At 38.6% G+C, this 23,467-nt stretch overlaps 3 protein-coding genes and 8 non-coding genes across 16 annotated transcripts in view; 9 read left to right on the top strand and 2 right to left on the bottom strand.

The window, feature by feature from the left end:
• Nucleotides 1-11,997, bottom strand: part of C14H11orf54 (chromosome 14 C11orf54 homolog) — a 22,085-nt gene extending 10,088 nt beyond the window's left edge. For 3 of the 6 annotated variants that reach the window (XM_025358166.1, XM_025358169.1, XM_025358170.1), the window contains exons 1-5: nucleotides 11,864-11,997; nucleotides 5,761-5,907; nucleotides 2,706-2,804; nucleotides 624-697; nucleotides 342-443 (exon numbers count right to left, since the gene is read on the bottom strand). In XM_025358166.1, coding sequence (XP_025213951.1) covers nucleotides 342-443; nucleotides 624-697; nucleotides 2,706-2,804; nucleotides 5,761-5,815 — 330 coding nt within the window. In that variant the 5' untranslated portion in view covers nucleotides 5,816-5,907; nucleotides 11,864-11,997. Of the gene's footprint in view, nucleotides 1-341; nucleotides 444-623; nucleotides 698-2,705; nucleotides 2,805-5,760; nucleotides 5,908-9,466; nucleotides 10,203-11,863 lie in introns of all 6 variants that reach the window. The other 3 variants (XM_025358168.1, XM_025358171.1, XM_025358167.1) reach the window with 2 other exon arrangements.
• Nucleotides 11,998-12,053: 56 nt separating this feature from the next.
• TAF1D (TATA-box binding protein associated factor, RNA polymerase I subunit D) lies at nucleotides 12,054-23,453 on the top strand. The gene is made up of 12 exons (XM_025356397.1): nucleotides 12,054-12,275; nucleotides 14,256-14,349; nucleotides 15,122-15,512; nucleotides 16,355-16,530; nucleotides 16,825-16,882; nucleotides 17,277-18,935; nucleotides 20,130-20,199; nucleotides 20,424-20,458; nucleotides 21,269-21,316; nucleotides 21,852-21,898; nucleotides 22,413-22,970; nucleotides 23,199-23,453. The coding sequence occupies exons 2-6, from the start codon at nucleotides 14,282-14,284 to the stop codon at nucleotides 17,418-17,420; spliced, it is 837 nt and encodes a 278-aa protein (XP_025212182.1). The 5' UTR covers nucleotides 12,054-12,275; nucleotides 14,256-14,281; the 3' UTR covers nucleotides 17,421-18,935; nucleotides 20,130-20,199; nucleotides 20,424-20,458; nucleotides 21,269-21,316; nucleotides 21,852-21,898; nucleotides 22,413-22,970; nucleotides 23,199-23,453.
• On the top strand, nucleotides 18,351-18,477 carry LOC112607494. The gene has a single exon (XR_003115835.1). It is a non-coding gene; the product is annotated as a small nucleolar RNA SNORA40 (small nucleolar RNA).
• LOC112607490 lies at nucleotides 19,952-20,083 on the top strand. The gene has a single exon (XR_003115831.1). It is a non-coding gene; the product is annotated as a small nucleolar RNA SNORA18 (small nucleolar RNA).
• LOC112607502 lies at nucleotides 20,248-20,319 on the top strand. Its single transcript, XR_003115841.1, has one exon. It is a non-coding gene; the product is annotated as a small nucleolar RNA SNORD5 (small nucleolar RNA).
• On the top strand, nucleotides 21,064-21,202 carry LOC112607481. Its single transcript, XR_003115822.1, has one exon. It is a non-coding gene; the product is annotated as a small nucleolar RNA SNORA8 (small nucleolar RNA).
• On the top strand, nucleotides 21,429-21,564 carry LOC112607483. The gene has a single exon (XR_003115824.1). It is a non-coding gene; the product is annotated as a small nucleolar RNA SNORA1 (small nucleolar RNA).
• LOC112607480 lies at nucleotides 22,077-22,149 on the top strand. Its single transcript, XR_003115821.1, has one exon. It is a non-coding gene; the product is annotated as a small nucleolar RNA Z40 (small nucleolar RNA).
• Nucleotides 22,537-22,657, top strand: LOC112607488. Its single transcript, XR_003115829.1, has one exon. It is a non-coding gene; the product is annotated as a small nucleolar RNA SNORA32 (small nucleolar RNA).
• Nucleotides 23,001-23,133, top strand: LOC112607482. Its single transcript, XR_003115823.1, has one exon. It is a non-coding gene; the product is annotated as a small nucleolar RNA SNORA25 (small nucleolar RNA).
• Nucleotides 23,284-23,467, bottom strand: part of CEP295 (centrosomal protein 295) — a 77,523-nt gene continuing 77,339 nt past the window's right edge. Inside the window, exon 30 of the mRNA XM_025356396.1 lies at nucleotides 23,284-23,418. Coding sequence (XP_025212181.1) covers nucleotides 23,380-23,418 — 39 coding nt within the window. The 3' untranslated portion in view covers nucleotides 23,284-23,379. The remainder of the gene's footprint in view (nucleotides 23,419-23,467) is intronic.

The raw sequence follows: 23,467 nt of genomic DNA, 5'->3' as shown, positions 1-23,467 counted from the left end.
AAAAAAAAAAAAAAAAAAAAAAAAAAAAAAAAAAAAAAAAAAAGGAATCCAGTAAGACTATAAATGTTTTATAATCCAGAACCTTCAACAGAATACCATAGAACCCTGCATTTATCTAAGGCTGAACCTATAACCTAAGAAAATCTAAAACTATAAGTTAGTACTCCATTACAGTTAGTCCAGCTGGAGTGTGTGCTATAGCAGAAATCTATATCAAGCAGTATTAAACCTGCAGAGAGACTTATAATTCACTCAGAAAGTAGGATTTTTGGCACTAAAAGCAAAAAGACAAATCAAATGTCAAATCAATAAAGTAAAATAATTTTCTTATACATGCTGACCTCAGAATTGAACCCGAGAGTCTGAAATGGACCTGCTCCTGCTCCAAGAATAAAAGCTCCAGGCAGCTTGATTTCTTTTGCAATTTTATTCAGATCATAAACCTATAAAAGAAGAAAAAATATTATTTAAGTCACAACTTGTACAAAGTCCCTAGTTTACCTTTTATTATTGATCCATTAGCACTTCCTTGCCAATTGATCAACAGGTCTTCTAATAATAAACAGAGTAATCAACCCAACTTCTACAATCTTCATGTGAACATGCAGAGTAAAAGTACTTACTTTTTTTTGGTTTACAAGAGGCAATAAGTAAGGCACACCTCCTACTTCTGCAATTCTAGTTTTCCCACAAATGCCTAAAAAAAAAAACCCAAAAAACAAAAACACAAGCCATCTTAAAAATAGGCAAACATCTAATTTAATAATAAAATGCCAGAAGACATGAATTTAATTTATTAACAGTACATAACTTCTCCATTCTCATAAAGTTTTACAAATAACAGGGATTGGAAGACATGAGTACCTAGAACCCCTGTCCTGTTTTAAGTACCTGTGTCTCTAATATCATCATAACCAAGCATGGCTTATATAGTTGGTGGCATAAAGGTAATACAAGGCAAGGGCAAGAGTTAGAACTGGGGCCAAAGTTTGGATTGGGTAAGGTTTCTATAATGTTTTTAACGCCTTACTTCTTTAAAAAAATCTATTTTGGGGTGGTTTTTGTTTTTTTTTTTTTGTCTAAAATTGTTTTTTAATTTTTAATTTCAAATTTTTTGTTCTAATAGAATGTAACTTCTTAGGCAGTGGCTCATGCCTGTAATCCCAGCACTTTGGGAGGCCGAGGTGGGCATATCATGAGGTCAGGAGATTGAGACCATCCTGGTTAATACGGTGAAACCTCATCTCTACCAAAAATACAAAAAATTAGCCAGGCGTTGTGGCATGTGCCTGTAGTCTCAGCTACTCGGCAGGCTGAGGTATGAGAATTGCTTGAACCCGGGAGGCGGAGGTTGCAGTGAGCTGTGATCATGCCACTGAACTCCAGCCTGGTGACAGAGCGAGACTCTGTCTCAAAAAAAAAAAAAAAAAAAAAAAGAAAACTATAAAGAAGTATTATGCTAGCCGGGTACAGTGGCTCATGCCTGTAATCCCAGCACTTTGGGAGGCCGAGGTGGGCAGATCACGAGGTCAGGAGATCGAGACCATCCTGATTAATATGGTGAAACCCCGTCTCTACTAAAAATACAAAAAAATTAGCTGGTTGTGGTGGCGGGGGGCTGTAGTCCCAGCTACTCAGGAGGTTGAAGCAGGAGAATGGCGTGAAGCTGGGAGGTGGCACTTGCAGTGAGCCGAGATCGCACCACTGCACTCCAGCCTGGGTGATAGAGCGAGACTCCGTCTCAAAAAAAAAAAAAAAAAAAAAAAAAAAAAAAGGATGCTAAATGGTTTGAAGAGGTTAAAAGACATTGCCATATGGTACACAAGCCTTCTAGAATTTACAGCTCTACTTAAAATAAAAGATTGTTTAAGCTAGAAAGGCCCCCAAAAAACAATCAATTCAAATGCCCCCATGTTAATGTATCTCAAAGTCAGGTTTAAGACAGAACTGGAGTGCAGAATTTCTATGGCAAACTCCTTTTTAGCAAAGATGTTAATTACATAATAAAAAGAACACTTTGAGTGCTTATTCTCAAATTCCTCATCACAACAGGGTATAACGGGAGAGGGTTAGACTTTGGAAAGAGAAAGACTTGCATTTGAATCCTGATTATGATTTACACTGAGCTTATCTAGCCTCTCTCCTTTTCAGTTTTCTCATCTATAAACCAGGGCTACTAGTTACCTTGCGGTGTTATTGTAAAAACTGAAACATCAAATAAATATCACACTGACAAATTATTTTATTCTCCTAATACTAATTTCCCTTCCTTCTCACTTCAAACAGTGGATGCTCACTTGGCAAATTTGTTGAAGGATTAGTTTTAATAGATTATTCAAATACAAGGCTTTTAGGATCCCTTCTGGTCTTGAATAAATAAAATCATAAAAATTAAAATCAGTTTCCATAACAGTCTGAGCAACTAAAAGCAAAACTCTCATGTGATACAAAGAATTCTAACCTATTGGATATCTATTCTATCATCTGTAAAGGTTACATAACTGCATAAAACATAATCCTTTTCCACAAGAGTATGAAATGAAATTAATATCAGAAGAGTGAGCACAGAAATTTGGCACAATTTAGCCTAAATGTTGTGACAATATCCTTTATTTGTAGATAATTTAAGATGTCCTTAAAAATAATTCTAGTTTAAAAAAAATATTTAGACTAAAAAACAAAAGCTAATTGCAAAAATTGCCTACCTTTTACAGGAAAGGTAAAGGGTTCCTTAGTCAAATCAGGGCAATCAACTACAGAGACCTGGACATCAGCAAAGTTATCTTTTAACCCCTTCTGCATAACTAATAAAGACAAGGAATAAGATTATTTAACATTATGTAAAAACTTAGCTACCACATATCAAAAGTGCCCCCAACACACTCCCAATCTCAACTTGTATAATAAAAACAAAGGGGGAAATGGTCTTATTAATGAATATAACTAGACATTAGACATAATCATATAGTACAATGTAGACTAAGATACATAAATACTTCCTCTACAGTGATTTCCAACTGTTGAAGATAAACAGCCTGCACTTGTGTGAGGATGAGGATTACCTTCTTTTTTGAAAGAAGATTCCAAAAACCAACTGAAATGTGAACATTTAAACTTTTTGAAAAGTAAGTAATCACATGTAACAACTTCAGTGAAGGTAACAGACAAAATATTGAACAAAGCAGTCAGACACAAAAAACTATATACAATATTACTTCACTTTATGCATCTCAGAAACAGGCAATGGATCAAGGCTGACTGGGAAGGTATGCAAAGGAGCCTTCTGGGATGTTGAAAATATTTTACATTTTGATCTGGATAGCAGTTACATACATGTAACAATTGTTAACATTCATCAGGCTATACACTTAAGATTAGTGTACTTTACTGTAGATAGTTATACCTCAATAACAACGTAAAAAAGCACAGGTATCTCAAAGTTATTAATTTAAGACCGATAATATTTCCCTCTCTCTCTTTTATATGTAGAGACGAGGTCTTTCTATATTGCCCAGGCTGGTCTCGAACTCTGGGGCTCATATGATCTTCCTGCCTTGTGTCTCCCAAAGTGCTGGGATTACAATGAGCCATCACACCTAGCCTCAACGGTTTTTTTTTTTTTTTTTTTTTTTTTTTGAGACAGAGTCTCACTCTGATAGCCTCACCCTGTCGCCCAGACTGGAGTGCAGTGGTGTGCAGCACGATCTTGGCTCACTCAGCCTTGATCTCCAGGCTCAAGTAATCCTCCCACCTCAACCTCCCCAGTAGCTGGGACTATAGGTGGGTGCCACCATGCTTGGCTAATTTTTATAAAAATGGGGTTTTGGCTTGTTGCCCAGGCTGCTCTCAAACTCCTGGGCTCAAGAGATCTGCTCACCTTGGCCTTCCCAAACGCTGGAATTACAAGCATGAGCCACTGCCTCACCCTATGTACTTTTAAGGATCAAAAGTTCTTACAAAATTTCTTTTTTTTTTTTTTTTGAGATGGAGTCTTACCCTGTCGCCCAGGCTGGAGTGCAATGGTATGATCTCGGCTTACTGCAACCTCCACCTCCCAGGTTCATGCCATTCTTCTGCCTCAGCCTCCCGAGTAGCTGGGGTTACAGGCACCCACCACCACACCCAGGTATTTTTTGTATTTTTAGTAGAGACGGGGTTTCACCATGTTGGCCAGGCTGGTCTTGAACTCCTGACCTCGTGATCCACCTGCCTCGGCCTTCCAAAGTGCTGAGATTACAGGCATGAGCCACTGTACCTGGTCAATTTTTTTTTTTTTTTTTTTTTTTTTTTGAGACTGAGTCTCACGTTGTCACCTAGGCTGAAGTACAGTGGCACGATCTTGGCTCAACAGAACTTCTGCCTCCTGGGTTCAAGTGATTCTTTGTGGCTCAGACTCCCGAATAACTGGAATTACTGGCACACACCATCATGCCCAGCTAATTTTTGTATTTTTAGTAGGGATGGGGTTTTGCCATGTTGGCCAGGCTGGTCTTGAACTCCTGACCTCAAGTGATCTGTCCACCTCGGCCTCCTAAAGTGTTGAGATTACAGGCATGAGTCACTGTACCAGGCCATAAAATTTCTACTTTTACTGAATATATCCTGCACATATAGAAGGAAAAGAGAAACAAACACAAAAGTGAAAACAGGTTCTAGAAAAGTAATAAAAGAAAAAATCTGGCCAAGCATGGTGGCTCATGCCTATAATCCCAACACTTTGGGTGGCCGAGGCAGGAGGATCAAGTGAGGTCAGGAGTTCAAGAGCATCCTGGGCAATAGAGCAAGATCCTATGTCTACAAAAAGAGAAAAGAAAAAGAAAAAATTCCTAGCTACCCTGTCATATTAGGGAAGACAGATTGATGAAAAAGAAATACAGGCCAAACAATACAGATTGTTTACTAGCTACCATTCAATTAGGGGGGAAAAAAAGATTATCAGATTATTATAAGATTATAAAAAAAGTTACAACAAAGCAAAAATGAGTCTATTTCTTGACTTCGACCTTATCAGGATGACAAACTACCAGAACAACACATTTTGAGAAACAAGGGAAGGTATATAGTTACCATCAGAACAGAACCTAGAGGTTGTCAAATAAAGGTTAGTATTCTGACCTTTATTCATTTCAGGTATTTCATTACAGTTTTGGATAAGAACTATTCCTGGCTTCATTTTGTGTGCCTGTTTTTGTTTTCCTTTTTTTGCCTATCTTCCCTCCTAATTTATCTTGGGAAACTGCCTTAAATACTTGTTTGAACAAGGTGAAATATATAAAAATAAACACAGAGAGAAATCAAAGCAAGTTCACTGGCAGTCTGTCATTATCAGTGGTGTGGGGGAATTATATTGGGAATACGATTAACATACAACAGTAGAATATACATTTAAAGAATAATGTAAGTGAAAAAAGTAAAGCAAAATTGTGCAACTCTTTGGGCATCACACATGCTTAAGTCTTGGATTACTAATCATTTACATCTTGTAAAGTTGGTATCATCAATAATCTATAAGTGAAAGAAAAAAGAATTTATAAATTATAATTTTAGTTTTTTTGGAGGGACAGAATTTTGGATTTTCTCAATAAAAATGGGACAGAACAGAAACTGAAATGGAAAATGAATTCCATACCAAAAGTATTATTTTGATAAGTAAGATATAGATATAGGTAAGTAGTAAGATATAGATAGATCTTAGAATCTTTTTAAAAGAATTTTCTCTTGGGATAATTTTTAAAAATCCAAAGTTAATATTGTTTTTACCTCCAGCAAGCTCTTCTAGACTTGGTACATGAAAAGAAAACTCAGCACAAGTCATTTTCTTTCTTCTTTAGGTGTAAGGTTGGACAAATAGAGTTACTCTTGGTTAATTATCACAAGAGTCCACAGTGCACCAAGTATGAACTGCTTCTGTTTTGGAAATGAACCTTTAGCATTCAAACATATAAACAGAACAAAAGGGCATTTAGGTTTCTATCTTCACAAAAAGGCAAACACAGCTTCTAGTATTTAATATTCCAAGTGAGAAACAGACAAGTGACCTTTTAATACTTATACTTTATTTTATTTTAATTTAAAATTTAAAACTAATTTTTTAATAGAAACACGATCTTGCTATGTTGCCTAAGCTGATCCTGAATTCCTGGTCTCAAGCGATCCTCCCACCTCTGCCTCCCAAAATGCTGGGATTACAAGTGTGAGTTACTGCTCCCGGCCAATTCATTTTCTTTTTTAAAATCATATAGCTGGAGTGAACATCCAATTTTCTAATGGTTGGTCTAAGGAATATAGGTCTTGAAGCAAAAGGTACTTATTAGGAGTTTATGGATAAGTGTTTTTAAATGGTTGTAGATAACAGTACATATAGGATTTGTACAGTACATATAGGATCGCAAGTATTTCTATAATAGATATGTGTTTTCTATTCTATATTTCACATTTAGGCCAAAAATTAAATGAGCTTCTTAGACTATCATTTTGTCAAAATAAAATTTAAATTACAAATACGAATGGAAACTTTTATGGAATGATTAGCCTTTGAAATTCAAATTTTTATTTTCATTTACAAATAAATATACTTTCTTGGTAAACAGATTTAACGTTCAATTCTGATAATCTACCCAATTATAATTTGATAGTTAAATATATGCTTTTCTATCATTGCAACTAAAAAATAAAATATATGCCAAGTATACTTTGTAACAAATAAGTACACATACACAGAGATTAGTATCTTACCTTAAGTGTTCAGTGATGAAGTGTGCAACCAGAGGGAGATAAAATGAAGGCAGGGAAAAATACAAGTAATATGAGGTAGACAGGTATCCTACTCCAGGCCAATCACAACAGGGAACACAGACAAGACTCTTAAGGGTGTTTCTAAGAGTACTGCAGGAGTTCTCATTAAAATTGTTAATAGAACACTTCATTAATCTGAGTGGCCTCTGCCCTTAACATGCCTATTTAGCAAGTGGAAAGGTGATCTTCAGTCATCTGAAATATTCTTCTAAATTTTTTTTTCTAATTTTCCAAAGATTTGTAGGTTGTTTAGAAACTGGGTTTCTAGTTCCAGTACTTTTCAACAACATATCCTCTATAACCATTCTATTACATACATTTAGGATGTTACATTTACTTCAGTACTTTATCAAATAGCAGCTTTTATTGTTCTTGATTTAATATATGTAATCTAATCTCCCAAATATATATAACTGTTTATAAAGCGTCCCAAATCTCTTTTTTTTTTTTTTGAGATGTAGTCTCGCTCTGTCACCCAGGCTGGAGTGCACTATGGCACCATCTTGGCTCACTGCAACCTCCGCCTCCCAGGTTCAAGTGATTCTCCTGTCTCAGTCTCCCTAGTGGCTGGGATTACAGGCGTGTGCCATCACGCCCAACTAATTTTTTGTATTTTAGTAGAGACGGGGTTTCACCACGTTGCCCAGGCTGGTCTCAAACTCCTGAGCTCAAGCAATCCACTTGCCTCGGACTCCCAAAGTGCTAGGATTACAGGTGTGAGCCACCACGCCTGGCCCCCAAATCTTACATAATCATACTTAAATTATTTTAAACATAGTTTTGTGTGAGGAAAAGAGAGATCAGACTGTTACTGTGTCTATGCGGAAAAGGAAGACAAAAGGAACTCCATTTTGATCTGTACAAAGAAAAATTGTTCTGATTGGAGATGCTGTTAATCTGTAACTTTAGTCCCAACCCTGTGATCACAGAAACATGTGCTGTATTGAATCAAGGTTTAAGGGATTTAGGGCTGTGCAGGATGTGCCTTGTTAACAATATATTTGCAGACAGTATGCCTGGTAAAAGTCATCGCCATTCTCCATTCTCTATTAACCAGGGACATGATGCACCACGGAAAGCTGCAGGGTCCTATACCCGAGAAAGCCTGGGTATTGTCCAAGGTTTCCCCCCACTGAGACAGCCTGAGATATGGCCTCGTGGGAAGGGAAAGACCTAACCGTCCCCCAGCCCCACACCCATAAAGGGTCTGTGCTGAGGAGGATTAGTAAAAGAGGAAGGCCTTTTTGCCGTTGAGATAAGAGGAAGGCCTCTGTTTCCCACATATCCCTGGGAACGGAATGTCTCCGTGTAAAGCCGACTATTCGTTCTATTCTGATACAGGAGAAAACCATGCTGTGGCTGAAGGGGAGATATGCTGGCAGCAATACTGCTCTGTTACTCTTTGCTACACTTAGAAGTCTGGGTAAAGAGAAACATAAATCCAGCCTATGTACACGTCCAGGCACAGTACCTTCCCTTGAACTTATTTATGACGCAGATTCCTTTACTCACGTTTTCCTGCTGACCTTCTCCCCACCATCACCCTGTTGTCCTGTCATACTCCCCTTTCCGAGACAGTGAAAATAGTAATCAATAAATACTGAGGGAACTCGGAGACCAGTGCTGGTGCCGGTCCCCTGGGCCCACTGTTCTTTCTCTATACTTTGTCTCTGTGTCTTATTTCTTTTCTCAGTCTCTTGTCCCACCTGACAAGAAATACCCACACGAGTGGAGGGGCAGGCCCCCTTCAGTTTTGGGTTGAATAATTTATAATTGTTCAGGAATGAGACAGTTTAACTTTTTCTTTTAAATAATTTCAGATTAACAGATATTACATACAAATAATTCCTGTATATTCTTCACCAGATTTCCCAAATGTTAACATTTTATCACATTCTTTATCAAACAAACATTGGGTACTTATTTATGAACACGTCAAAATCTGCACAATGAATAGTATATTCATTTATAATGATAATAAAAGCACTTTAGATATTTTTGCTGGCAGTAGGAATAAAAACACAAGTTAAAATCCAAATGTAATCTTAATTGTATTCCCTTTATTATCTCTTTTCTTTAGTAAAAAGTTAGGTCAGTTGTTTCTGTTTATTTATGCCCCTACCAAAGTAGAAACAAAATCCAATCCTGGGAGGATGTAGCTTGAATAACTGGTTTAGAAATGTACTTATTAGGGGTCCTTACTAGGGATTTGTGGATAAGTGTTTAAATGGTTGTGGATAACAGTGCATACAGGACTCTCAAGCATTTCTATAACAGATACTTGAGCTTTCCACTCTATATTTGACATTTAGACAAAAAATTAAATGAGTTCCTTAGCCTATCACTTTTTCATAATAAAATTTAAATTATGAAGGCCCGCCCAATCCTAAAATGAGGTGAACTTCAGGCACGGTGATGGCACTGTAGGCAGTGTGGTAGCACGTGTATGTGTGTGTTGGAGGTGGGGAGAGGGTTACAGTTGGAGCTGAGAAAGGGGTTAGGTTCTCACATAAACTCCAGGAACACAGCCTTGGGCCAGATAGAGGCAAACAATATTTTCCTGCCTAATTGGTGGGAGGCGATGGCCCAGAAATAGGGTCTAGAAAGGAAATGGAGCTGCAGAGGTTAACACCTGAAGGGGTAGACCAACTATCGCAACTAAACTGGTTACCATTTGAGTGCACACTGTGTACCAGACACCGTTAGACCCCGTGCAGACATTCCCTCAACTTTTCACAACCATGACAGATTGTGAGACAGGTTGTGGGTCTTCAGGAGTCGCGGGCATCCCTCAGATACAGCCGCACGGCCTGCATGGAGTTCGCTCCTGCAGGAGACCACTCGCTCGGGCTCCAGCATCTGCTCACCCCCACGCACCCTCCCATAAAGGGTGGGGCGCAGCAGGCCTGAGTGAGTGGAGTTCCTGGCTTCCAGCACTCCAGTTCCCACCTCATTCACTCTCGCGCCCCCTCCCGCGAGGAGTCGAGAGCTGCGGGCTGAGAAAGGGAGACACCGCAGCCCCAAGAACCACGAAGGGGTCTGAGAAATATCTTGCTTCAACTGCACTCCAGCCTGGATGACAGAGCAAGACCGTCTCTATAAAACAAACAAAGGAATATGAAATGTGGCCGGGCCCGGTGGTTCACACCTGTACTCCCAGCACTTTGGGAGGCCGAGGCAAGTGGATCACTTGAGGTCAGGAGTTTGAGACCTGCCTGGCCAACATGGTGAAACCTGGTCTCTACTAAAAGTACAAAAATTAGCCGGGTGTGGTGGCGGGCGCCTGTAGTCCCAGCCACTTGGGAAGCTGAGGTGGGTGGATCTCTTGAGCCTGGGAGGTGGGGGTTGCAGTGAGCTGAGATCGGGCCACTGCACTCCAGCCTGGGCGACAGAGCAAGACTCCGTCTCTTACAAAAAAAAAAAAAAAAAAAAAATGAAATGTGAAATTTCAGTGATTCTGCATTAGGAGTTAATTGTTCCTTCCTTTTAATACCACTTTTCCCCTTCTTTTTGGACAAGGGACGCTGCATTTACATTTTGCATTGAGCCTCACAAATTACACAGCTAGGCTTGCTACTGAATATGGCAGTGAGGGACATGCTATACCAGTCCTGGAGCTTAGTCACTGCCCAGCCCCTGTGGATCAAATGCAGTGTCAGACTTCTTATCCCCGAAATTGTCCAATCTATGGAGCAAAGGAGGGTAAAGAGACCAGATTACTTTTAAGGCACGCTCTATCCTAAAATGATGTAAACTATAAAATAAGACTAGACAGCTTTACTGGTTTTTGTGGTTTACCTTATGAAAACAGAAGTTTGAAACCAGAAAAATCAAACCAGTTCATTCCTTTTTAAAATTTCTTTGGGAGGCCGGTGGCTCAGGCCTGTAATCCCAGCACTTTGGGAGGCCCAGGCGGGCGGATCACCTGAGGTCGGGAGTTCGAGACCAGCCTGACCAACATGGAGAAACCCTGTGTCTACTAAAAATACAAAAAAATTAGCCGGGCATGGTGGCGCATGCCTGTAATCTCAGCCACTTGGGAGGCTGAAGCAGGAGAGTCGCTTGAACCCGGGAAGCGGAGGTTGTGGTGAGCCAAGATCGTGCCATTGCACTCCAGCCTGGGCAAGAAGAGCGAAACTCGGCCTCAAAAAAAAAACAAAAACAAAAAAAAACAAAAACAAAAACAAAAGCAAAAAACAAAACAAAACAAAAAACTTTCGAAGAAAAAAACCCCACCAAAACTAGTTTACACTGCTTAATCTTTTTTTTTTTTTTTTTTTTTTGAGACGGAGTCTCGCACTCTCGCCCAGGCTGGAGTGCTGTGGCGCGATCTTGGCTCACTGCAAGCTCCGTCCCCCGGGTTCACGCCATTCTCCTGCCTCAGCCTCCCGAGTAGCTGGGACTACAGGCGCCCGCCACCACACCTGGCTAATTTTTTTTTTTTTTTTTAAGTAGAGACGGGGTTTCGCCATGTTAGCTAGGATGGTCTCGATCTCCTGACCTCGTGATCCGCCCGCCTCGGCCTCCCAAAGTGCTGGGATTACAGGCTTAAGCCACCGCGCCCGGCCTACACTGCTTAATCTTAACTCAGAAACCGGTCAAGGAACTAATGTGGGAGGCGGGGGGATGTAGGAGGAAACTTAGGAAAAAGAAATCCTCCACAGGTCTCACTTGTGACGTGTTAGCCAATTCCTGGGAGGCAGAAAGGGTGCGCTCCCGAAACAGGTGCAAAGGTGGGGAGGAGACCTGGGCGTGCTACGGAATAACACTGGCGTCCAGCACAAAGGTTACAAACTTCGAGTAACCTTCCCGAATATTTTCACACACAAGGATTTTGAAGGCAAAAGTAGACACAGGATGACAAAACACTCAGGCACACATCCCACTCGTCACCCTCACCACACACTCGGGACCAGGTTTAGAAACCCAGGCGACAGCTCAGCAAACGCGAGACCACCGGAAACGACCCGGGCTGAGAGGCTGTTTCCTCGCAGTTCTCATCCACTCACAATTGACCGCACATTTTCTTTTTGTTATTTGCCGAAATGTTCTTGGCTATTCCACTCACCGAATCGGTCACGCACGCAAAACACCGGAGTCCCGATCTCCGCCTACGCCAACCCCGCCTCCTCAGAGTACGCGAGCTACAGCTCCGCCCACGTTAGTCGCTCCTCCCTGCGCGGCGAGAAAAATGGCGCCCCCGCGTCGCGTCTCCTCCCACCGCTCGCCTTCTTCCCGGGAGCTAAATTGTATCGCGAGATTTCTGCCTGACTATTACTTGGGCCGCGGGGATATCCCACCCTTTTCTTCCGCGCGGTTGGAGGATATCGGCTAGTTTTCTGGAGTTGGAGGACTGAAATCGGGAGGGTGGTGTGTGCAAATCTCCAGGACTCACGCACCAGGCCAGTCGCAGGTTTTGGCCCGAGGCCTGGGTTACGGGCAGCAAGTGCGCGGTTGGGGCCGGTGTGAGGCGGTTTTAGGTAGGTTGCCAAGAGGGCAAGGCCGTCTGGGCTTGTTGGGCAGGGGAGGCATTGCATATCTGGGGTTTCGGCCCCTGCGTTGTTCCGGAGGATCGAGCCTCGGAAGTCGGGCCGAGAGGGTGAAGGGATCACGGTTGCAGGCCACTCCGCGCCACGCGGCTGGTATGAGGCCCACAAACGTGGTTGTAGTGTGGGCGGGCTTCATTATGTCTTGAGATGGAGGTGTTAAAACGTGTTGCAGACAAGTTTAACCTTCTTACGTAATTTAAATGATTTAACCTTCATATGTGAGGTAACCATTGATAGCGCCGGTTTCCTGGAGGTTAGGCGCTGCCCGGAGAGACGCGCTGGTGGTCACAGAATTAGCTCCGGGTAAAGCGCCGCTTTCTGCCCACGTGGCCTCTAAGAATTGCAGAATTCCAGCGGAGGCATCGACACCCAAGTAGGAGTGTCTTCTAAACACTAAGAAAAAAGTGATTCTTGAGCTAGCTTTATTTTGATAATCCCTACTTTAAAAAAAAATTAACCACAGGTATACCATTAATGCATGGGGCCAAATTTTTGTTGAATTCCGTTTTTGAGCATTCGATATATAATGACTTCGTAGAATCTTGTACTTAAGAAAGCTAATAAGACGTACTACCAGAAAATTACCACAGGGGTCCATTGGGCATTTAATAAATCTGAGCTCTTGGTAACCTTATCGTTTTATATTTTAAATATTTTGCTAGTTCATTCTAGGATTTATATGCAATGACTCATGTTAGGTCCCAAGAAGCTACAGAATGAGACAAGAGATTGACTAAGGCAAGTACAATAGTGAAATAAGTAGTTATCTTTAGTTTTTGTTGCCATGCCTATTGTTTTTTTTTTTCTTTCTTTTTTTTTCTTTTTCTGAGACAGGGTCTTGTTCTGTCGTCCAGGCTGGGGTGCAGTGGTGCAATCTCGGCTCGCTGCAACCTCCACCTCTGCTCCAGCGATCCTCCCGAGTGGCTGGGAGCACAGGCACGGGTCACCACACCTAGCCAGTATCTTAAGAATTTTTTTGTAGAGACAAGGGTCTCCTTGTGTGCTGAGGCTCACTACATACAACTTCCACCTCCCAGGCTCAGGTATTCCACCTACCTCAGCCTCCTGACCACAGGCGCGCGCCACTAGCCCGGCTAATTTTTGTATTTTTTGTAGAGACGGAGTTTCACCACGTTGCCCAGGTTGGTCTTGAGCTCCTGGGCTCAAGCGATCCGCCCGCCTCGACCTCCCAAAGTGCTGTGTTACACAGGCCTGAGCCACCCAGACCAACCTGTTTTTGTTTTTTCTTTTAGCTCACAAGAAGGAATCTTTTTCTTTTTTTGGCATGTTGTATACTCTCTACCATGGGGATGAAAACACAAAGAATTCTGATAGTTTATTGAAAAAGGTTGAGAATTCAGAACTTGTCAGTTTCCACCAATAATGGCAAAGATACAGTATGACAAAGTTCAGTTACTTAAATGAATCTAGGAATGAAGAATCTAGGAATTATAATGGAGAGGTGATCAGGAGTTTAAAATGGTCTGTTGATTGGAGATCCTTTTCCTGGTTTATATAGGGCACATTTTGCCTTAGGAATTCCCTCTTTGATCTTGGAAAATGGTTTTTAATTTTACATTAATACTGTATTGGTAATTGCACGTTAGTAAGTGGCTAATGATAAAACTATTTTCTACTTACATTGAAAGATGCTTTTTTTGGAAGTGACAGTACTTTTTTGGAATCTTGTTCCACTGATTACAATTAGAGGGTAAAAACTGAAAGAACCTGTGAATAGAATTTCTGGATTTCTTTTTAAAGAAATTGATCTGAAATGGATAAGAAGCTTAACCCCGGCAAATGATTTTGCCTAAAACCAGTGGCATAGTCTGACCATGTTGAATACTATAGTAGATACTGTGTCAATATTTAGGGAAGCTTTGTCACATTTACTAAATTTCATAATTTCAGAAAACTGTTATAAAACAAAGCAACTGATGGATAAATCAGGAATAGATTCTCCTGACCATGTGACATCTGATGCTATGGAACTTGCAAATCAAAGGTAAGTGGGTTTTTACTGGAGAACTGAGTGGATTCAATCATATTTATTGTATCTGAATTATGAGAAATTATTGTATATAATGAGTGACAGTAAAGATGATTTTCAGGAATTGGGAAAGAAGGAAAACCAGATTTCACTGACCTTCCAAGTTTATCTAGTTAATGTAGATTGATAATAGCATTGCAAATACTTTAAATTCAAAATGTGAATATATTATAATGGGACACATTCTTCAAGAAAAAAATGTATTCTTTGGGTCATATTAGCATCTCTTCCAGACTACCTCTTCCTGTTTCTGTCCGGTAGGCTGTGTTTGTTTTACTCACTCTTAGCAGTGAACCGAACCATACAGCCTTTGTGGAGCTCATACGTTATCTTGAAAGATACATAGTTTTTTTTCTAAGCTGAGCACAGTGGTGCATGCCATTAGTCCTAGCTAGCTACTTGGGAGGCTGAGTCAGGAGCATCCCTGGAGTTCCAGGAGTTTGAGGTTGCAGTGAGCTGTGATTGCACCACTACTCCAGTCTGGGTAACAGCAAGACGATGTCTACAAAACTCTTTTTAATAAGAGCTGTAGCTTTATAAGCTATTTAAGTAGGATGGTCAGCAGAAAGGCAGCTGGTTCTGAGCCCATCCTTTAAAAAATTTTTAATTCTGGATATGTTTTCCTGAGTTGGTCTTGGAAGAAATGTACATTTGGGACTGGGTATTACTGGTAATAAGCATTCAGTAAGAAAGGAAGAGGAAATTAATTTTTTTCTCATTTTTCTAGTGATAACTCTTCTGATAGCAGCTTATTTAAAACTCAGTGTATCCCTTACTCACCTAAACGGGGGAAAAGAAACCCCATTCGAAAATTTGTTCGTACACCTGAAAGTGTTCACGCAAGTGATTCATCAAGTGACTCATCTTTTGAACCAATACCATTGACTATAAAAGCTATTTTTGAAAGATTCAAGAACAGGAAAAAGAAGTACAAAAAAAAGAAAAAGAAGAGGTACCAGCCGACAGGAAGACCAAGGGGAAGACCAGAAGGAAGGAGAAATCCTATATCCTCACTAATAGATAAGAAAAAACAATTTAGAAGCAAAGGATCTGGCTTCCCGTTTTTAGAATCAGAGAATGAAAAAAACCCACCTTGGAGAAAAATTTTAACGTTTGAGGTGAGTCAGCATTTTATATATATGGCTACACATAACTCAGATGCCCAAAATGATTTGTTGGCCAGTTTAGAATTGTCTCAGATATGCTGGGAACACACTGTCCGCAATTTCGATACTCTTCTATACTGACTTCCCCCTAAAGTCCACCCCATCCTTTAACTGAAACTTGACTTGTATCTCTTCAATTACTACACTTTGGCCAGATTTAAAAGATAGTGCTCCAAGGCTCTTTGTATAAAATGCTTTGATCTCATCCCATCTCAGGTCTTAAACACAACCCTAAAACTCAGTAGGGATAATAAAAGCTCACATGAAATTATTTTTGCAGTAACCTAAACCAAAACCACACATGCCTTATGTTCAGTGGATACATTCTTAAGGCCTAGGTGTTTCTAAGCCAGTCATCTGAAAAATACCCTAATACTTAGGAGTAGACTTTTTTTAAATATTTGAGAGTTGTATGTTGAATGAATGCAGAGTTTCAGGTTCTTGCCAGAACCTGAAATTTTATCTGGGAGGATTAATACATGTTAATCTCTTCAGTTAATCTCTTAAGGTGATTAAACATTAGAAATCTTATTCCTGTTTTTACATTTTAAAATGCCTTTAGTAAGTCCCAGGCATGACAAGATATGTACTACTTCACTTTTCCTTGGTACCAGTTTAGGTAAGTTTATAATTGTAATGTGAATTTTAATAAACAGCATTTGATATATCCACAAGTGGGGAGTAGTTAAGATAGCAAATTCAGAGTCTTTGGTAAGGGGGGTGTTGAACATTGGCACTTGCTGGGTTGTGAAAGAAAAATCTTGACATACTTAAACGGTGTTTTTAATATATAGCAAGCTGTTGCAAGAGGATTTTTTAACTACATTGAAAAACTGAAGTATGAACACCACCTGAAAGAATCATTGAAACAAATGGATGTTGGTGAAGATTTAGAAAATGAAGATTTTGATAGTCGTAGATACAAATTTTTGGATGATGATGGATCCATTTCTCCTATTGAGGAGTCAGCGTAAGTGGAATCATATGAAATAGGTTATAAATTAAATTTTATGTTAATTGCTTCATATTTTGCCTTTAATATAGTTATACTTAAATAATGAACAAAGATAGAGTATGACACTTGGGATTATTACAGTTGAGCCAAGCTTAGCACACAATACATCTAGAATTCTCTAGAACACAGCATTCTCAAATTTTGTTTGCTTGACTAGTATTGCAGTTTCAGTTTTCAGAGTGGAATATACAGCTAATGAGGTCATAGAAGATTCTGTCATCTCAATGATGATAAATTTTAATGTTACAGAGCAGAGGATGAGGATGCAAAACATCTTGAAGATAATGAATGTGATATCAAATTGGCAGTAAGTGACTTTTTTTCTGTTCCATTTTGGGAAGGCAGGAGTTGGTTGGTACAGAAGGAATTGTATTTAGTTTTTCTCTTACACTTCATTTAACTTTTGAAAAGCTCAGTAAGTTTACTGCAGGAAATGCAGGAAGGAAAATACTAATTTTTTAGAGACTTGATAAAGAACATGGGGTTTCCAGTACTATTTTTAATAAATAGCATTCTGATACGTAATATTGCTAGTTAGGATATCAAATGAAAAAATAAGCAGATGTTAATTTAGATTTTTAACATCTACATGTAGTCTCTAGGTTATCTGAAGTAATCCAGGGCACTCAGCTATATGTAATTACTAAGCCATTTGAGTTATTGCTTAATCCATGATTTTTTTGTTTGTTTGTTTTATGCAGGGGGATAGTTTCATAGTAAGTTCTGAATTCCCTGTAAGACTGAGTGTATACTTAGAAGAAGAGGATAGTACTGAAGAAGCTGCTTTGTCTAAAAAGAGAGCTACAAAAGCCAAAAATACTGGACAGAGAGCCCTGAAAATGTGACAGGATCATGAATGTCAAAGGTGAAGCATATAGAAAAAACAACTTCATAGAAATGAATAAAGATGATAAATGTGGATATATATATACCAGTCTGGTGGTGAAGAAATGCTGAAACCCAGAACTTTATAACAAAAAAAATTTCAACCCTGTAAAGAAGTTTGTGAAAGAAACTTGTGAAGTAGTAATAATTAGAAAAAAAACCCATTAAAACACCAGAGAAAATACATAGAAAAATTTGAAAAATTGTCAGTTGATTTCTGAATAAGAGCTTACAGGTGTCCTGTGAGTATTAAAACAGTGAAGTGTAGTGATTTTAATTTTGAAAAGAAAATCTTAGACAAAATAACTTGACACCCAACCATCTTGAAGAGGGTATTTGAAATGCTCTTATTCCAGCTTTGTTCAGACATGACAAAAGTGACCTGTCAGATGTTTAGTATTGTAATAACCTCATTTCCCTTCCCAAATTTAGAGTATCTTTAGCACTTTTTTTCTTTTTTTTTTAAAGACAGTTCTTGATCTGTCACCCAGGCTGTAGTGCAGTGGTGCAGTCTTGGCTTACTGCAGCCTGTCTCCCAGGTTCAAGCAATTCTGCCACAGCCTCCTGAGTAGCTGGGATTATAGGCGTTAGCCACCACACCCAGCTAATGTTTGTATTTTTAGTAGAGACAGGGTTTCACCATGGTCTTGAACTCCTGACTTCAGGCGATCTGCCTGCCTTGGCCTCCCAAAGTGTTGGGATTACAGGCGTGAGCCACGGCACCTGGACTAATATTACTTTGAACTATCATTTTCACTTTATTAGTTCAAGAAAAGGCATACACATTTATTTAACATGTACACACAGGGAGAACCACAGTGATTACCCCAATGTTCATTATTTTGATCACCACGATAAAGCTGACTACTCTATGTAGTGCATTTTAGGACTGCACTTAACGTATGTTTTTGTTTAATGTGGACAAAGACTTATGGATAGGTGCAAAAAATAAATCCTCTTTTGCAACCCAGAACTCATTGTTCAGTATGAGTTTTGATACATATAAGAAGGGATATTATGATACCTGAGACAGTTATAAAGGTTGGTTCCAGGCCAGGTGCAATGGCTCAAGTCTGCAGTCCCCACATTGAGGTGGGAGTGTTGCTTGAAACCAGGAGTTCAAGACCAGCCTGGGCATCTCCACAAAAATTGAAAAATTAGCTGGGTATTGGGGCATGTGCCTGTAGTTGGAGCTACTCAGAAAGGGGAGGTTGAGGCAAAAGGATTGAGCCCAAGAATTGGGGGCTGCACTGAACTTTGATGGCATCACTACTCTAGCCTGGGTAACAAAGACAGACCCTGTCTCTTAAGAAAAAAAGGTTGATTCTAGGACTGTAGAATAGATAAACAGCATGGGATATGAGGGAAATCCTCAGCAGTATTAATTTTGCATTCCAATTTCATGTTGACGATATATATGATGGCTTTTTGTTTTAAAGGCTTTTATCTTGAGAACATGATGTCTGGAGTTAAAGGTATGTCTCAATTTGAGTTGCCACATATTTATGTGTAGGAAACAGTATGTTGTCAGAGCAAGCAAGTTTCATTTTATTCAGAGACATTTGTACCATACTTTTAATTCCCAATTATATTAATTTCTGAAAAGAAGAATCCTAGATTCTTCTTAGTGATGTGTCAGATTCATTTTAGTTGCAAACATTAGAGGGTTCTAAATTTGTTAGTTTGTAGCAATAATCAGAACTTTGGAATTCCTACTTGAAACCTACAACATTATTTTGTATTAATGTACAATCTAAAGTGAGATAGAGGATTTTATGGTTTAATGCAAGATATAGTATAATAAAAGATTACATAGGTCATAAGAATTCATAAATTTGAATGATGCAGAGTTTGATTAAAAGTTATATAATGCCAAAGTCATAACTTACAGGCACATTTTCCTGTATTTTATAATGGATGACAACTAATTTTGAGCCAAGAATTAAAATTTGTTGAAATCTTTGAAATGGGAAAACAACATCCTCTATTTGCAGTATTGAAGTTCATAACAACAGTTATGCTTTAAACTTAAATCTTAAGTTTAAATCCTTTTCCTTTGGCTCATCTACAGGAGCTACTTGATGGTATTTATTTTTATTTTTCATTCCTCTGGCTCCTAAGCACAATGTGATTGTGAAATTATTGTTTTTGTGATTAAGGTGGTAGGAAGTTTTTACAGTTTGCAATATTGTAAGAGCATATTGCAGTTTCTGCTCATAATTTTTTCCTATGGAGTGTTAGACTTTGTTATTTATATATATAAATACTAGCTGGGCACAGTGGTGCCCGCGGTCCCCAGCTACTCTGGAGGCTAAGGCAGGATAATCCCTTGAGCCCAGCGGTTCGAGGCTACAATGAGATGTGATCCTGCCACATCTCACTGTAGCCTCAAACCCTTGGGCTCAAGCGATTCAGCAAGAATCACACGATTTTCAAAAGACACGGCAGATCCTGTGTCTTTAAAAAAAAAATCAAAACCTTGTAAATAGTGGTTGAGGTCTATCCCGATGGGGCTTTTCCTGTAGCCTGCATGTCGTTGGAAACGCCTCATAGAGTAACTCTGTGGTTTTACTTTACTCACAGGACTATTGTTAGATCTGTGGGAAGGAACTACAAGACAGTTGCTAAAAGTTTGAAAAAGACAGTTACTAAACGTTATGAAAAACCAGATAATCTACTTTTTTACCTTAGGTATTGGCATATACCACACATCTGTACCATTCTTGAGTGATCGCTTAGGTAAGTTTTAATTGGTGACAGTATTATCTTTTGGGAAATATGATTACAGTTCAGATGATGAATTTAACTGTTCAACTGCTGAATGATAAGGGCATGAACTAAAACTTAATTCTGACAGAGCTGGATGTGGCTATATAAAACTGGATCTTAAATTTATACTTGGGTATTAGTTTTAATAACTGGAAATATATCCTTTCTAAATCTTTAATTGGTACTTTCTATAGGAATGAATGTGATTTGAACTCATTCATGTTGAGAGGTAAGTAAAATATTTAACTTTTAATAATCAAGGACTCAAAAGATGAAAAATAGAAATTAAGTACACCATCCCAGTATTTCAGGTATAACACAGAATTAGTAAGATACTGGCAAAAATGTTACTATATATTTGTATGGAGAAGGAAAATGAAGAGACTTCATGTCTAGACCTACCAAATGAAATTACCTGTGTTCTTTGCATTGTTATTGAACTGGCAGTTACACATACTTCATCCTAAAGTCACGTAAACCTGTATGGATATGTTGAATCAATAGGGATATGAATTACATTAAAAGAGGTTTGTGTAACTGGCAGTTTGAGCAACATGAGCTTGACATTTGTAGTCTGCTTGATCTGTTAAGTTACATGTATATATTCCATCTGTAAGTTATATAGAGACTGGGCAAAGATTAGGAAAAGACTAGAGTTGTAGCTTAAAATACAGTTAATGCAGCTTATTACAGTGACAATTAGGAAAAAAGGTCAAATTATTGTACTTGTTAAAGGAACTTGAATTTGAGAGGTTTGTGAAAGCATTTCTCAGTAGAAACATTGCACATTTGGGAATACAAATATGAATATGAATGTGACAGTTCAGTCATAATTGCACTGCATGGTATCTGCACTCAGCAGTTTACTCCTGCTAGGGTGTTCAAAGGTCAGTGCTATAGAAATTCAGTATCTGGCATCGTTGGTTTTCTTGGCTTTGTGCTTGTTAAACCTGGTATTTCTATTGATACAGTATTTGTATAGGTTCCTTAGTGTTCAGTTTGATATACTCTAAAATAGTAAGCAATGCTTTTCTTCCAGGGTGTCAAATTGAGAACCAGGCAGATCCCCACCACCTACAATCAAAAGGTAAGATTCTCTGTTAATATTGATTCTGCTTGTTTCCCTCTATTGGTAGCATTGCCAGCGTAACAAGGACTTCGTACAAATACACTACTAAGCTTTAAAGAAACTTCTACAATGCCTCATTCTAGATGAGAATGGGCACTGTTGATCATCATGGTGTCCAAAAATAGTTAATGTGGCTACATTGAGACAGGTTATGCTTCCATCACAGTATGCATATTGCAGTGGTGACAATGAGACCTGTAACATTTTGCCATGCTTATGAGTAAAATATGTGGGAGAAAAATGTTGACTTTTCAATATTAGAAACAATAAGTTTCTATTGTTATTATTTCGATATTATTTCGGTATGTTTCTGTGTTATTCTATATGTTACTTCTAAGTTTCTATGTTATTATTTAGGTAATAAGGAATTTTCAGCTCTTAATAGGACCACTTTCTTTTGTATGCTATCTATTGACTGAAACATTGTAATGTACATGACTGTGTCTTGGATCAGGTGTCAAAATATTTGTACTTTGTACAATTCAACTTCTAGGACCCTAAAGTAAATTGGTTGAAGAAATTAGATCCCAAAGATTCTTGGTAAGTTACTTCATTACTTAAAAGGCCATGCAGGTTATTTTGTTGAATACTAGCTTTTCTCCAAGTGTTATTTTAGGTTATATTTATTTATCTAGTAATGCTATTGCAACATTTGTCACCACTTAGGAGTAAAAAAAGACTAGACTTACATTATTACGTGTTTAAACTTGATTATTAACGATGTTATGATGATGGGCGAAATGTTCAACTGCTCTGAACGGGCTGAATGAAAATGGCCTTTCTGAACATCCATTTACATTAAATATTCCATTGTATTTGAAGGTAAAAGTTAACCAGAAACATGATCATAGAGAAAATTCAGATGTGAATGGGCATGGGATCATTGTTTTTAAAAAATACCTCTTGGTTTAAATAGCTATTTTAAGCATGGGATTTTCAATACCTTAGTTGGGGTGCCAGGTTTTAGGATAATTTGGAACCTAAGCAACCTCATTCGGAAAGATAGATTTCTGTACTTAATAAATATAAATTTGAAATTCACATTTTTCCATAGGTGAATTTTGAAGTCTTCGTCAGTATACTTCATCAGTATATTAAAAGGAGATGACAGAAGCCAAAGTAATTATGGCAAGTAATGGTTTTTATCTTAACCATAAGTTATTTGCTCGAGGGTATAATGGTCATTACCAAGGCTTTTAGAATGCAGTTTCTCATTTGCTGTGGACATGACCATAAAAAAATTTCCCAGTAGGTTTTCTATCTGCTACTTTGCTAGCAATCAGCTTATTGGGAACAGCTGATTAATAGAAATGCAATACAAATACAATGTGAACTACATGTGATTTTTCTTTTTTTTCTAATAACTTTCATCAGTAATCAATGAGATTTTAAAATTCTGCTAGATCTCTTGAATCATGCAAATGTGCTTTGCCTTTGTATTGTAACCCTTGTGGGATGCTAATAACCAAGCAGTTTGTAGTAGAGTTAACTCAGGCTGGTTCTAGGACTCATTCATGTTCACTCACTGTACAATCATCTCTGGAAATGTAAAATTTACTTTTATATTGTTATGTAGGGCTGACAGGACAGCTGGATCAGTTTCATTAAAAAGGTATGTATGCATTAGAAAAGACATTTGTATAGGTCATTTCAAAGAGGGCTCATGAGGCTGTGAAACCCAGAGCTCTTAACGCTGTGACCAAAGATGGAAGTTCTCTATAGGATGCCATAGCACTCCTATGTTTGGTGCTATGTTTTCCTGAGGAGATATAAAACTTAATAATCCACGATCGTTGCCATGTGAGAGTTTTAAAGGTTAATCAAAATTTCTCTTCTTCAGGGCAAACTTGAAGATCTTTTGACTCCAGCTTTTTAGGGGATCTAAAGTGACCTTGATGGACAGTGGAAGAAATCACAACATGGAATTCCTTGAATAAAAATTTATTGACTTTAAATAATTTTGTGTAATGCTACATATACATAATTTAAAAAAAAAACCTCTTTACACTGTTTCTAGAAAGTCAGCATGTATTTCTGGCTCGAAGTTTCTCTAGTGTTTTCTGTGGAAGGAATAAAAATTTAGTTTCAGTTGTGTGCTTCAGGCTTGAA

The sequence above is a fragment of the Theropithecus gelada genome, chromosome 14 (genome assembly GCF_003255815.1).
Source record: "Theropithecus gelada isolate Dixy chromosome 14, Tgel_1.0, whole genome shotgun sequence".
NCBI lineage: Eukaryota > Metazoa > Chordata > Mammalia > Primates > Cercopithecidae > Theropithecus > Theropithecus gelada.
This window is presented reverse-complemented; position numbering and strand designations above follow the sequence as displayed.

Coding starts and splice junctions, on each gene's coding strand:
- TAF1D (XM_025356397.1), top strand. CDS start 14,282: ATGGATAAATCAGGAATAGATTCTCCTGACCATGTGACATCTGATGCT. Junction 15,513..16,354: donor GAAAAATTTTAACGTTTGAG/GTGAGTCAGCAT, acceptor TTTAATATATAG/CAAGCTGTTGCAAGAGGATT. Junction 16,883..17,276: donor AATGTGATATCAAATTGGCA/GTAAGTGACTTT, acceptor TGTTTTATGCAG/GGGGATAGTTTCATAGTAAG.